The sequence below is a fragment of the Seriola lalandi genome, unplaced genomic scaffold, assembly GCF_002814215.2.
Source record: "Seriola lalandi dorsalis isolate HSWRI2012SDOR001 ecotype SW California unplaced genomic scaffold, Sedor1 jcf7180002054646, whole genome shotgun sequence".
NCBI lineage: Eukaryota > Metazoa > Chordata > Actinopteri > Carangiformes > Carangidae > Seriola > Seriola lalandi.
In genome coordinates this window covers 633,195-648,745 of record NW_019525199.1, presented here as the reverse complement: position 1 = coordinate 648,745, position 15,551 = coordinate 633,195, and the positions used below count along the sequence as shown (strand labels likewise).

Here is a 15,551-nt window from a genome sequence, read left to right as displayed (position 1 = left end):
GGTAGATCCCCCTGCCACAACGTTACCTGAGAGAGAAAGAAAAAAGGAAGGAGGAAGGAGGAAAAAAAAAAGAGCTGATGGCTTTTCCACCAGTCTTCCGATTCCTTTGCAACAGTAAATCTTGTGAAGTTTATTTTCTTTGCAGCATCTGTGTTTTATAAGGGCTCTTTTAATTTGTTTTTACTCTGTCCGGTGGGGGATCCCCGCTCCTTCTTTTTTTTTTTTTTCCCCTTTGTGTTCGACCCTTTTTAGCCCTCCCCGCTGTCCATCTCTCTTTTCTCTCTCTCCTCCTCCCTCCTGTTTTCTTCTCTCACCCTCTCTCCCCTCGTCCTGTGGAAGTGAGTGTTTTAATAATGATACTTCAGGGATCTGGGATGGCAGAGCAGCTTTCTCCTCCTGCAAAGAAAGACTACAGTCCTCCCTCCCCTTCGTTCTTTCTCCTCTCCCCTACTTTAATCCCTCCCTCCTTTAACATGTCTGGGAAACTTGGACTATCAAGGAATGAATGGTAGGAAGTGAGGACAGACTGATACGGCTTTACCGATATTGGTCCGTCGTCAGACGACCTGTGTTCCAGCACCGATACAAAAGTTTGAGGAATAATAACATGTTGAAAGCAACAGAAATAACACAAAAAGCACATTTGATATAACTAGAATATATCTGCTCAGGTTCCCTGATTCAAACCAGGAAATATCTGATTTATAAACGTTTTTCTTTTTTAGATATAGATTTCGTTTAATAGTCATTTTGCAGTTTTATATTTATATAAAAATGAAATAACAATTTGCTTTAAACATCAGACAGATCTAAATAAAGTGCATTAGTCAGTAAAATAGAATAAGCTGCGAACATCTGTCACGCCGTCAGACGGACGCGTCTCTGCCGTTCCATCGCAGGCGTCTGTTGTGTCGTTGTCCACGACAACGTCCACACTGTAAAACCGTGAGGGTTAACTTTTATTTAACCAGGAAGTTTAGAAATCAATTATTATAATAAATAACACAAACAAAAAGAACTGAACGGATCAGTATCCAACAGATAAATATTATAACACTGGATGACCATGGAAATATAATGCTGAAGTGAACTGAAGTGTTTTGTGGTTGCTGATGCTACAGACACGTTCTGGTCGGTTTTTAATATGTGAAGTTTCGACCTGTCAAATATAAACATTATACTTGAGGAATTATTTCACTAAAGAGCTTCTGCAGTCGTAAACTCATAGAGAAGTATTGAATAACACAGTCGAGCTTTCAGTCACTAGACCTTCATCACATTTCTGAAATCTTTGCGTCATATTGTTGGAATAAATAAAATCAGCGCTCATCTGGTTTCACACTCTTTGTGATGAACTTCAGACTTATTTTTTTTGAGTTTGATTACGATCAACGATGCAAAGCTTCTGCTCCCTGACGAGAGTCGAGTTCACATTGATCAGCTGGTGCAAAGCTTTTATTACCTTCTACAACTATTGGCATCAACGTTCAGAAAGAGCTTTTTATCTTTTTGGCCATGAAAACAGGAAGTCAGCAAAAATAATCTCCCCTTCAATCCAAGAACAAAGCCCGGACAAAACCATAAAAGTTTCCCCTGATGGGACATCATCACTTTCCTTTTTTCTTCCTGTCTTCTGTTCTTTACCTCCTTCTCTCTCTTTCTACCTCTCCGCCTCACAGTCGCAGTATCTTCCTCAGGTCCAAGGTCACTTCTCTCTCCCAGAGCATCGCTCAGCGTGTCACCTGCCCGACCTGCCCCCCCCACACAGACACACACACACACACACACACACACACATACACACACACACACACACCCAAGCGTGTGGACGGCGTCTTATTTGAATTGTTCTGCCAGAGAGGACATCTCAGTGTTTGTGTGGACACACACACGGTCTTCAGAGCTTGTCCTTTCGCACGTCGGCTCCTCGCTGGAAGCCGCCGGCTTGTATTGGATGCAAATTGGGTATTAAGAGAGGGGAGAGAAACATGAGATAGCGTGACACAGGATGGCTGAGGAGAGAGGAATAAAGCGAAGGATAGAGAGAGAGGCTTAATGCGAGAAGAGAATGCAAATGCTGTTGAGACAGGGACGGACGGAGGGACGGAGGAGAGCTGGATGGATGGTCGGATTAAGCGAGAAGGAGAGATGAGGGTCAGGTGACAGTGTGACTTTTTGGCGGGGTCAGAGTTTTTTTATCCGGACGACAGCGACAGAGCTGGATTTGCATTGATGGATCTTCTTTCCATGGGAATGTCATGTATCAGTGCCTGGGCACATCACGCCCCGCTCATTAATCAAATCATAGCCTCCGTCTAAAGCTATGTGTCCGCCAGCCGCTTCGCATCCGTCTACCTCGCTCTCTCTCTCTCACTTTGCAGCAGCCTCGCTCTTCCCTCTCTGCTTACTGTCTTACTGTTTTCTTTTTTAAATGATTATAGATCACACTCCCTTGGTAACATCTGAAGCAGCAGGTGATTTAAAGAGATGAAACCAAAGCTCCAACACTAGTAGTGCTAATAACCTGTGAATTTGTGTCTAAATCAACATTTTAATTTCTAATATTTCAATTCTAAGAGAAAAATAATCCAAAAACATTCACACACACTCTTTTCATTCACATGATTCTGTTTTGTTCATGACAGTGTTGGTGAAACTGTGGACACACCACCACCACACTTTAGCCATAGGTGGATGCAGACACGCCCTTGATCAGTCGTTTGCATACGTCTGCGCCGCCACTCTGTTTATGAAAATAACAGCAAAGAAATGCACTTTCACACAAGTGTTTTTATTACGCGCTGCTGTCACTCACACAGCTGCACTGATCACCAGCAGTGGTGTCATCATTCGATTGGAGTAAACCACTCATATTCAATTTGTCCTTGACATAAAAGTGATTAAAATAAAGTTTTAAATTATATTTCATTTTAAAGTGTGTAGATTGGAAAATAAAATAACAGAATAATGTTCAATTTAGTCTTTTTCTCTTTCTACTTCTTCACCGTATCAGATCTGTATTTTATGCTGGTCTGAAGTGTGAGGGAAGATCATATTCCTCTTTTTTCAGTAAAGTAAATCAGTTTATGTGCAGGAACTAGTTTTTTTGTTTGTTTGCATCATTTACACATCTGGCCCCAGCAGTCCATTCATGCACTTTTAATAACGCATCTTTTTCTGTTTAACTATCACCTTTTAAACTTTTTAGGTTTTCTTCATAGTTATTGCGATTTAAAGCTCCTCCAGTGTAAAGGTCTGTGTCCATGTGTAGTGTGATTATAGATCAGCTCTAGCTTCTATATTAATACTGTGAAAGTATCAAAGCCTCAGTCCACAGAGAAATGCACACAGCCTGTATTCAGAAACTGAGCCTTAAAACCAGCCGTCAGGACTTCTGGAACTTTGTGATGTCACAAAAAAGCAAGTCACCAAGCTCCGCCCACCTGGACCCACCATCCGAACCTTGCAGGATTTGGTTTCTCTGAGTGTTTTTACCTGAAATCTGCTTTATTTTTATTGGATCACTCAGAAAACAGTCAGCCAATCAGAAGAGAGGCTCAGAGCCTCCTCTCCTCTGATTGGCTCACCGACCTGTTGTTACTAGAGCTGCAGAGAGAAGCCTGAGAGAGGAGATGTAAAACTACACTGGGATGGTTTTTATATCTTCTGATGGATCAACACTTCAAATAAAACACAGAAGAAGAAGAAAATATGGAGCACGAACTGTGACCAATGAAGAATTATGATCATATTTCTATGTATTACTGTTTCTCATTTATTTATTTGAACTTTAACGAAAACAAAGTCAAGATAAAAACAGAAGACATCCAGATTTCGTCTGCGTCATGAAACTGGGATTCTGGGAAGATCAAAAACTTTCCCTCCCGTGTGTGTTTCTATTCTACAGCATGTGACGGTTTACAGTCCAGCTGTTCTCCGACAGTACTTTTCACCGCGTGGACATTTTCACTTGATCAATGTCGCCGTCTCCCCTCGTCCTGCTGCTCACGCTGTCTGCGACCCACCGTCACATACACATTACAAACTGCCAGAGTGTGACATCAGGGCCGTCTCTTCACGTATCATCTTCTGCCGGGACGTGATCTCCAACACGTTTCACACTAACTCGTCTTCACTGTCTGGGGGTTGACAGTTCAGGGCCCCTCGGCCTTTGAGTGACAGCGCGATGTGACCGTTTGGTCAACAGCGATCATCGCCCGCCGTCTCGGTCCGGCCACACCTGTTCTACAGTCCACAAGTGCGGCTTATTTTTAAGAGTGGGGGCTGCTGGGAAATAATGGCAGTGGAGCACAAGTGAATTATCTGTTCAGGATGAGGATATTTTAACTTTTCATTGTTTTGTAGCTGCATGTTTGTATGAATTGATTCAGCGACACCCCCGTCCCCACTTCTCGCCCTCCCCTCCTCTCTAAGCTGAAGCACCATTACGGCTTTTCATTCTACTTCCTGTACAGATTTTTATTTTATTCCCCCCCCCTCCGTCTCCATGCCCCCTCCCCTCAACACAAAAGGTGGCTGCCAGGGCTCTCGGGGTGTAGCACTTTTGAAATGTGAAGGGCTTTCAGGAGCTGCCCTCGTACAGACGTCTGTTAGTCTGACAAGAGAGGAGCAGAGGGAAATGAAGGACAGGTTTGTGTAATGGTCCGCCCCCCCCCCCCCCCCCCCCCCCGAAGGTCACGCAGCATTGTTGGCCGGGCGGAGGTCTAAAAGACAGGCCTTTGGAGAACCACAAAGCGGAGGTTTGGCAGGACTAATGAAACTCAGAGCTACACGTTAATGATCTAAAAGACTGGACCAAAACACTCAGCCGTCCCTTTCCGCTCGCATTCAGCCTCCTCTTGATCGCTCCTTCCAAATAATGACAAGGCACTCTCCTCCTCTACCTTTATTGTAACCTTTGATGTCCGCCTTGTTTTCTTTGTCTCCACATCCCCCCCTCCCTCCTTTTCATTCCTTTATGTTACGCGGCTGTCACTCATCTATTAAGGCAACAAATGAAACAAGGAAAACATTCAGAGAGTGTATTGTGGTGCATGCACAGGTTTGCTCTTTATTTCTTTTGAAAGCACTTGAACTTGGAATTTTACTTGGTCGACCCATTGAATCAGCAGGATACACTTCTGTTTTTTTTTTTTTATTGTGGCCATTGTCACAGGATTACAAACATATTTGTTTTATAATCCACATTTCTAATCCCCTATAGTTTAATGCTTCTATGGAACTGTTTATATCTGACTGTTTCTTTTCTCATTGTATTAGAAAAATGAAAACACACACAAAAAGAAAGATGTTGTTACACTTACCTCCAGTGGGTAAGCACAGTGTTTTTTTATTTGTCTAGGGCCTCCACTCAGCACAATGGAGCTAAATGGAGTTGTGGTTGGGGAAACAGTTCACAGTGAGTCTATTGAACTGGAATAAATGCAGAAGTCTTCCATGTAAACGTCTCAAAACATGGGCAAATAAAAATAAATACAATTTGCATATTTTTCTGCAATTTGGATAAACCAATTATTTAAATCTTAAAACTAGTTTTATGAAAAAGATGAAGATAAGAACATACAGACAACATAAAGGAGAATTGTTGTTGTGCAGACGGTGAATTGAAATCATCACACGATGGCAAAAAAACAAAACAACTTTTAATTTACTTAAACTTGAAAGGTCAGGAAGGAAAACCCTCCTGAACTCAAGGTCCACTTCCTACCTTTGACCTGCATCATGTCGTCTGAGATGTGGTTGAAAGATCCTGATAAAACTAGCAAGTGCACCTTGAGTTAAGATGATTTTTGTTCGTTTAGTTTTTCTGGTCGTCTTGTGCAGAGTCAGTCCCAAGTCTGTCACAAGAAATGAGCTGGTTCCTAAAAAAAAGAGAAGAATTAGAAATTAAATTCCAGAGATGCTCAGAAACCTGGATATTCTGAACGTCCATGTTGCATGAGATAGCTGCAGAACAAACCAGTAACTGCACCTGGAATTAACTGAGGAGCTAAAAACATAAATCAAATAACATTATTAATTTCATCATCACAAAACTTGAAGCTTCAGGTTGCACAAATTATTTTATTATCCTGTATTCAGTGTCATCTTTGCAGCTTCGGAATATACAGATCTAGAAATATAGATATATATAATGTAAATGTTAAGTTGCATAGTAAGTAAAGCCGCAGCCCTCCATATAATGTGAAGTAGCTGGTGGAGGTCCTTGAAGACGCCCTTTGACATGGCCTGATTATGTTTAACTGGAGCTGTGTAGGATATATGAGATGAGATGTGTACTGTGTGTGTGTGTGTGTGTGTGTTTTAATATGTTCATGAGGTCCGAACACTGGGAGCCCACTCTACTTGTAAATGCTGGACCTCTTGGTTTTGGGGTTAGTGTTAGACATTCAGTTGTGATGGTTGAGGTTAGTTTAAGTGACGAGTCCCCACAAATATAGTACAATGAGTGTGTGTGTGTGTGTGTTGAGGCAGTGTGTAGGGCCTGTTGATTGGCCTTGATTAACAGACTTTTCAGGCACTCGACGCAGAGCTGCAGCTCCTCTAATGCAGCATCTTGAGCTGGTTATTTCCAGTCATTCCACAGGAGGCCTCAGCGCCTGGGTCGTGTGTGTGTTTGTGTGCACATGGATTTCTACACATTTTAGCTCCATGCCATCGTTGTGAGGACATTTTGCCCCGGTCTGCACAACTTGAGAGGACTGTTTGAGGGTTAAGACTTGGTGCAGTTAGGTTTAGGTTTAGGTTAAGGTTGGCGGGTTGGTAATGCATTAAATATTAAATATTAAATATTAAAACAAAACTTTTCTCTTGCAGAAGAAGTTGTGTCTTTTCCCTAAAACAGAATATTTTGGCCATCTGCTGAATTCTCTTCAACTTGATATGAATTGTCAGATGAAATGTTTAATTGAATTCCAGAATTGGCATCTGTAAAACCCTCTGGACAGAAAGACGGACCCCTGAGCACTGAAAAAATGAATTATGTATAAAAGGTTGTACCAGTATTCACAATGCGATTCTCAGTATTCTGCAGCCATTACCTGGGAAAAGGTCTTGATTGACATATTTGTTATGTTCCATTGTAAATCTATGAAAAGGACATTTCTCTGACCTTGCTGTCCAGGGAACATGCAGTACTATTCACTGAAAACACTTTTAGTAATAGTCCTGTGTGTGTGTGTGTGTGTGTGTGTGTTTCCAGTCAAGCTGAGCAACCAGGACTCGTACAACAACTTCACCAATAACAACATGGGGAACCCTCGGCTGTCCCCGCTGCCCAGCCTCACTGTGGTGCTGCCTCTGGCTCAGATCAAACAGCCCATGACCCTGGGAACCATCACTAAACGCAGCGGGTAGGTGACGCCCACAAACACACGTCCTCACAGCGCTGGTCTTCTTCATAGTGTCTGAATACTTTCTGAATACACTGTACTTTAACCTCCTCATTTACCATTTATAAGCAGTGTATAAACACTTAATGAACTGTCTATAACACAGTATAATGTAGTTTTAAGCAGGTACAAGGACATTTTTAAGTTTATAAATGTATTTATCAACAGTTATAATTCCTCTATCGTATGAACCGGTGTTATAAAGCATTTATTAACTGTTTATACAAATGTACGGATCATTCATAGATGGGTTTTAAACTGTTCATAAACCTCATGGAGACTTGTTGAGCTGAAATGTTTCAGTCTTGGCCTCAGATATTCGGCCTGTGGTGATTTTCAAAATGTAATATCTCGATACAGTCCAACTCCAATATCGTGATATACGATATTATCGCGGAGTATCGCAGTTCAAAGTTTTAATTGTCACATGCTGAATACAATGTGCAGTAAGCAAAGCAGTGAAATGACGTCGTGCAAAACTGGAAACCTGCAAAAATACAAAATACAAAAATCACTCTAGTGAAAAATATTGCATATTGTGGGAAATACTGCAATAATCAATAACATCAAACTGTGGCCCAAACCCATCAGAAATAATACTAAACTATCAACTCAAGGTCCACTTACCTGATTTCTCCTGGAGCTTTCAGCCACATATCTTGGCCTACATGAGCAGATGGAGTTGTACTGAAGAATGAGAAATATTTATTTATATATAATTATTATTTATGATTAATAAATACTTGCATTAAATATTAAAAATGTAAAATTCATATTTTATACTTTGTTGTGTTATATTGTTGAATTATCTGCTGTCTTCACAAACCTTCCACCACTTCGTACCAGGAGTTGTTGACAAATATAAAATTAATTAATTAAAACAGTTGATTAATTGTTTGCAAGTGTTGAATGGGAGTTAAATAAAGTTTAACAACGACTAAACAATTTAAACACTAGAACATAAGAACGAGTAAATCAGACTGTAATGAGTCCAGATGGGTTGTGAGGAGAAGGTTTAACGGCAGCCTCATGGTCAAGTACAATTCAAGTTAAACCATGATAAATATTTAACTTCGGCGTCTGATTTGCTGCCGTTAATTAATGACGCTGTAAAAACACTAAATCCTGTCAGCAGCAGCAGCAGCAGCAGCTTTCACATCCAGCTGATGCTCATGGACTCCTTTTGTCTCAGGCCACCACTCTTTTTATTTTTTTTGCATAGAGTAATGAAGCACAACACACGAGCGAACTCTGCTCGGACAGTGGCTGAAAAACACACGTCAGCTGTTGCAGGAAAAGTAATAAAAAAACTCTGCTCTGATTGATTAGAATCACGTGAAGTCGTATGAAATGCGGCGTGTCTCTCGTCGGCTCCGAGTCCTGAAACCAGTTGAAACATCAGACAGCTCTGCTCTCATGCACCTCTGTCCTCTCTCTCTCTCTCTCTCTCTCTCTCTCTCTCTCTTTTATTTTTTTTTCCACTTGGATCTTCGCCATGCATTGAAATTTTGTAGTTTTAAGACCATCAGCAACTACAGGCCTTTGCTAATACATTTACATACAGTACAGGTGGCTCCACAAATATGGGCAGATTTTAATATTTTCATTTAAATGTAATTTTCATGCCCTGTTTGAATGGGAAATGCTATAATGATTCAAGCAGATGGCGAGGGATTTATTTCCCCGTGATATTTGATAAGTGAGCTTTGAGGATGAAAATAGAGACCTGGTCCTGTGGTCAAGGTAAACATCGGGCCATTTTCCAAATCATTAAGATGACTTGCAGAGTTAATTTGGCTTGTAAACTTTGTTATTGCTTATGGGCTACTGTGGTGTCCTGCTCTGGTGTATTTATGATGATGTCCTGGTGCCGGTGGTTTGCATCTGGTTTTGCAGTTGTAATATTTAACGTCACACAAAGCAGGGGCCTCTCAGAATATGTCGGATTGATTTTAATTCGAGGCCTTTTAAAAGGGGAAAATAATCCACCTTCAGTGAATCTTTCAGATTGTTTGTTCTTATCAGTAGTTTATAGTTTCTTTAACTTTGCTTCGCTCAGTCAGAAAAAGGTTTCACGATTTAACTTTCATATTTTTCCTGTGGTATTCTTTATCGTCTCGGTGTTGTCATAGACACTCATCCCTTCTTACTTTTGTTTATTCATCAATGCTTTATCTTTTGTGCCAATCACTGAATATATTAAGTTCCATTCACCTGGTTTCACCTCAAGAGTAATCACTACTTTCATTCATGCATTTATTTATTCATTTATTTTTACTGCTGCTTCGAGCAGATTTGCATTTTCAAGACGTCCCTTTCCAGTCAGTTAGTTTAGTTAGTGCTCTGAAATAAAGCGCCGGCTGAGGTTTTAAATGTTTTTATATTTGTCCAGATAAAATACCGAGCTTTGATACAATATTTTGAAGATTTTAAAAAAAGTTTTGCCCAAATAAAATGAGAACAAACTTCTGAAACTGCAGTTACGTCCGTTACAAATCAACCTCAACATCACGTCAGTGTTTTCTGACTTCCCCTCCCCGTCTGTGACACTCAGTCCCAAGATAATCTGTTTCCACTGAAGATGTAAATCTTTAAAGAATTAGTCACTAAGGTGTTTCAAATATTTAGAAACATGAGGGAGGACAGACTAAATATTAGAAACAAGTCTCTACACTGGAAGTAAAACAATGATCTGTGCAGGGACTCTATATGACTGCGTTACTTTAATTAAGATGTACCTAATAAATCGGTAAATGAGTGTAGTTTTATTTTTAAAAAAAAAAAGCTAAATATTCTTCACCAACCATGTAACCATGACAACGAAGGTCAGGTACGCCTGCTGCTGTCGGGGCGCAGACGCTCCTACGGGCCGTAACAGGGCCACAAACAAACACACTATATGGTTGGAGGACTTAATAATGTGTTTTTAATCTTTAACAGTTTTCAGATGGAGAAAGAGATGAACAAATAATAAATCAGGTTTTTGGATTCGTACATTTTATATTTTATAGTTGGATCCGTTTTTCGTTTGATTCGTCGACAGCCCCAAATCGTCACCGTGTACAAATTTATACATCACATGCACTATTTCTCCCCGTGGACCCGCTCATCAAACACCTGCAACAGCTGTATCAGCTCCGTAGGTCATCATCAGGCCCGGTAGGCTGCTTCACTTCTCCTCCATCCATCCACCCATCCATCCATCCATCCACACACCCGTCCAGTCCAGAGGAGGCGTCAGTATTAATGTAACAGGACATGCAGCTGTGTAGCCTGCTCCTGCATGCACACAGCTGTACCAATACACCAAACACACACACACACACACACACACACACACACACACACACACACACACACACACACTGGGTGAGGCAGCAGGTTTGGCCCCTAGAGTTGGGGGGTGATATCGTATGCTTTCACGCTATAGTTGCACAGGAGTACCCAGGCACCATCTGTCTGTCTGTGCAGCCAGCCATTGCTCTCTTTTTGTGTGTGTGTGTGTGTGTGTGTGTGTGTGTGTGTGTGTGTGTGTGTGAGACAGAGAGACAGAGAGAGAGAGAGAGAGAGAGAGAGAGAGAGAGAGGAGCATCCGGCAGCTGTATTTACACCTGTATGAGCAGATCCCTGTTGGCAGGGCAGCAGAGGAACACACCAGCTGCTTAATCTACATTCCCTACCAGGCTGTCATTGTGCGCACTGTGCCGTAACACGCACACGCACATACACACACACACACACACATAGCAACACACGTACGCACACGCTGATGAAGCTTTTACCCAATTTGTGACCAGGCCAATTGCAGGGATACCTTCATAGACCTTGGCGCAGCTCTGGACCACCAGTGTGCAAAATGTGCTGCTGTTTGTCTTCAGAGGCCTCAAAGTTTTAACATCAAAGAAAACCTCAGTAAGTTCAAGCAGAGCCCCCTCCTCTCTTAATTTAGATTCTGGTGTTTTGGGAGGTAGAGTCGGATGTGGCTCAGCATCCGCCTGATAACCCCCCCCCCCCCCCCCCCCCCCCCACAAGAGGCCAGGTCAGGGAGTGGAGGAGCTCAGCCAAGCCTCTGCTAGTCCTCAAAGTCTCCTGGGAGTCCCAAACGTGGAGAGGAGTGTCGGCTCTGACCCAGCCTCTTGTTTCCTGTCAGCCAAATTTGGCACGAGAAGGCTGGACTGAGATTAATTAAATCCCACGGAAGAAAAAGACACAAAATCCAAATGATTCTCTCTTGGTGAAATGTCAGTGTCAGACCTTAATCTGTGAAAAAGATTGAGAGAAATATTCAGTCAGCTCCCCGTAAAGTCGACTTGTCCCCGCAGTCACAGAGTTCTGTGCGGATAGATTTAACTTGTCCAAATGCCTGTCAGTGTCAAATTTGGGATTTGCGAGCAGACAAACTATTGCACACTTATCCCATCTACACACTGTCTGACTTTAACACAGACAAATGAAAATCCAAATGGAAAGATTGTCACACACACACACACAAAACAAAACACCACCCTTGTCCAAATCCCTCTGATGACATTTTCAAGCAAATGCAGACAGAGTGCAGGCGAGGTAATGAGAAAGACAACAGCGAAAGAACGAACGAGACCCCGTGACCCGCCGCAGATGTGCCTTCAGATTACTGTAATACGTATGTAAGAGCCATTGTCACACAGAGCCAAAGCCAGAGAGGGGCTTTAAGAATGCAATGCCCAGCGCCACATGGCAGCGGGACTAAACCATTTGCACAAATCACCTCACTTCCCTCCCTTTTTAATAGCCCAGGCGGAGCAGCTATTAGGGCCAACGGGTTAAGAGATAAATGTGTGAATGACTGTTCCCCGGGAGTGGGGTCGGCGCCCTTACAGGTCGATTACGCTCGCTCTTTTCCCCTCTCTCTCTTGCTCTCTCTCTCCACCACTTCTCTTCCGCTGTTTTCTGCTTCCTCTCACAGTCTTACATCCCCTTTTACTCCAGTGACCCATGTTTAACTTGTTTCCCAACACGCCGCTGACCTGTGGGGACTCCGCATCAGGCGGTGCGTCCCTTAAACTGGACGGCCTTTTTCTACAATGTGGTGAAAACTGTTTACCGCCGGCTCAACATGGTGGATGGTTTTCTCAGCATGACCTCATTATTTTAGTTTTATTCCAAGCAGTGTTGAATTCTGACATTTTTATTTGCACAGCAGTGTAATTCAATTTTATCAACGTGTTTATATGGTTTGCAGCAATTATCCCTGATAAAAGAGTCAAATAGTGAATATTTCTAGTTATTATACTACTGTGTTTTTCTTTTTCAAAGGCAAACACCTCAACTGTGTCCTTTTTAAAATGACAGAGACTGAAATCAAGCTAAAGCCAGATATTAAAGGATGTATATGTAAGTTTTTGCTATTGCTACATAGCTAACATTAGCATTAACAGCTGTTTACTTACCAGTATGGAAGAAAATGTTGCGAGTTCAGCATCAGTCTTCATTCCTTTACTCCCCTAAGATGGAAAACAACCCTCTTTATTTGCTTCTATTTCTATCACTTTGCTTCTGCTGAGGTTAGCATGTTAACTAGCTAGCCACGGCCCAGTCGGACCGCCACTTTCCGATACCGAGTCACTGTAGCGTCCACTCTGCCCTGCAGAAGTAGCTGCTCACAGGACGTATTATAACCTCTTGTCTTGTAAACGCAACGACGGCTGAAGCTCTTATGGCAAGACTGTTAAGTAAACAGCTGTTAATGCTAACGTTAGCTAAGTAGCTCCTTTAAAACCATACCCAAGCTAAATCAGTATAAATCTGCATATCTGCAGAAAGCATTGCTGGTTGGATAATGCAACATTTTTCATTGAAAAGATTTATTGCATTATAGTCAACACACAGATCTGCGACAGAAACTTAGATTTTTGTCTTTTCTGGCAATGATTTCAAATAGTCTGTGGCACAGAGAGAGACCAGCTTGCCGTTTTAAAAGATAATAGGAGAAACAGAGAGAACAAGGAGGATGGTGTGTAACAGAAGTCTCCGGCTGGAATCGAACCAGAGCTAGATCTCTAGATGTTAGGGATGCCAGGAAATCACATCCTGGTTGTAAAGCCTGAGTTCTCCCTAAGTGCTTTAAGTCCAAGCTGCATTTATGTGCAGTATTGTGAAGGTGCAGGAAGTCGGATGTCACTGTGTTCCCCAAAGAGAGAGAAGAAGAAGAAGTTCCCGTCGATGCTGGGTCTGGATGAATCCACCATCGGACTCCCGAAGGAGGAAGCTTTTGACAATGACATGTAGAGAGCGCAACAGTTAATCAACCTCGTTTCACCTCGTGACCAGTAGCAGTCGCATAACCATCGCTCAGCAGGAGGCAATACTTCAAACACTTCAGATGATGCTCGACCCCTGACAGCCGGGTGTGAAAGCGGCAGCAGCTGTCGGACGAGCGCTCTGTCTCTCAGCATTTATGTAACACGGACTGGACGATTTCCTTTAGGTCCGCGGGACAGTAATCCTACGTTTCAAATGATTTCCAAATATTACTAATAGGCTCTAATCAATTATCCTGCCGCTTCCTTTGCTTAAAAAGGTGAATGAGACTTTTGACTGTGATGTAGATGGATGCGTTCATGATTGCAGTATGGACTCTGACTCCGCATTGATTCTGCTGCCATTAACTCCCATTACTCTCTGAGCCACGAGCCATGAACTCAAACAACTGCAAGTTCCAAGAAACTAGGAGGGAGAAATTTAAAGTTGCATGTAGCAAACCTCCAAAGCTTACTTAGCCTTTGCTCCTACACCATGGAGATACCCCCACCCCACTCCCCCCATTTGTCCATCACTCTTCCATTGGTGTCCATCCATTTACCCAGCTGGAGGTCCAGAGTGGGGGCCCAGCAGGTTCTGACAGAGACCGTCCGCCTCCCTGTGCAGCTCTTTTGATAAGTGGCAGTTTACCAGGGGCCTCCATTACACCAACCGGCGTGTTCATTTGTCAACTTGCGCTCCAGGAGTGAGACATTCTGGGGCAGAATTGTTTGCCCCCCCCTTGTCTCCCAGAGGAACGTTTTTCTACACATGGATGTACCAAGACTAATTGGAGACTGTGTGCTATCGTTGGGAGGGCCCGGGCGGATGCGGCGAAAGCGATAAAATAAAGAAGTGCTGCAGAGTGCTTTGTTTGGCTGGGGATTCTGTTTTTTCATGACTGGGGGAGGTTGGCTGGCGGGGGACAGAGTTCAGTCTCATCGGACCTTTATTGCTGTAGGGAAAAGGCTTATTTACTGTAAACTGTTTACGGAGCTCTGTCACTATCTCTGGACATGCAGAATAAACACAGGAACACACTCCCACTCCTAATGTCTTGTAAACACTAGAAACACGCACAGACTGACAGACAGAAATACACCCTCAACAACACACACACACACACACACACACACACACACACACACACACACACACACAGATACAGTGTGCTTGTTAACATAATCCCAGCAAACACACATGCCACACACACATTCACGAAGACAATGCATAGCCATAAATACACACAAAAAAACAAGGAGAGGAGTCACATGCAAACACACATCTCCTTGTCTCAACAATGCCTGAGTGCTGTTAGTTTTATTGGTGTCCCCAGTTGTTAAACAAATTGGATAAACTCTTCATACTCTTTCTCAATCTCAACAATCACAACCGTTTCTCATCGTGTGTCTGCGGCGTTATTTACACGGCTGGATTACAGGCCGACATGTTTCCGCACATGTACCCAGTCTCTTTAAAGTGAAGGGAAGGAAGAAGAAAGACAAAACCTTAAAAAAAAAAACAACAAAAAAAAAACATGATAGATGTCTGAAGAAGAAGAGGAAGAAAAAAAAAAGGGTCTGTGGACATGCTACATCTGCCAAATATATGGTATCACACTTTACAGAGGAGCCCGAGCAGATGAATCATCAAGTCATCCCGCAGGTTTTCAAATCCATCCTGGTGCTCAGACGCTCAGTTTCCTGACTCGAACAGACACGTCAGAAAGTATGTAATGTGAAAAGTGTGTTTGCTCAAGTGTGCTAGTTTAATAATGGTTTTTCCGTCTATCTCTGTATCCACCTCCCCCTCCACCCCTCCGCCTCCCTTTCCACCTCCCTCCCCACACACCCCCTCCCC

The 15,551-nt window shown here is 42.6% G+C and overlaps 1 protein-coding gene across 2 annotated transcripts in view; it reads left to right on the top strand.

Moving 5' to 3' along the window:
• Positions 1-15,551, top strand: part of bcas3 (BCAS3 microtubule associated cell migration factor) — a 313,054-nt gene that overhangs the window by 73,577 nt on the left and 223,926 nt on the right. For both annotated transcript variants that reach the window (XM_023420499.2, XM_087177759.1), the window contains exon 16: positions 7,223-7,373. In XM_023420499.2, coding sequence (XP_023276267.1) covers positions 7,223-7,373 — 151 coding nt within the window. The remainder of the gene's footprint in view (positions 1-7,222; positions 7,374-15,551) is intronic.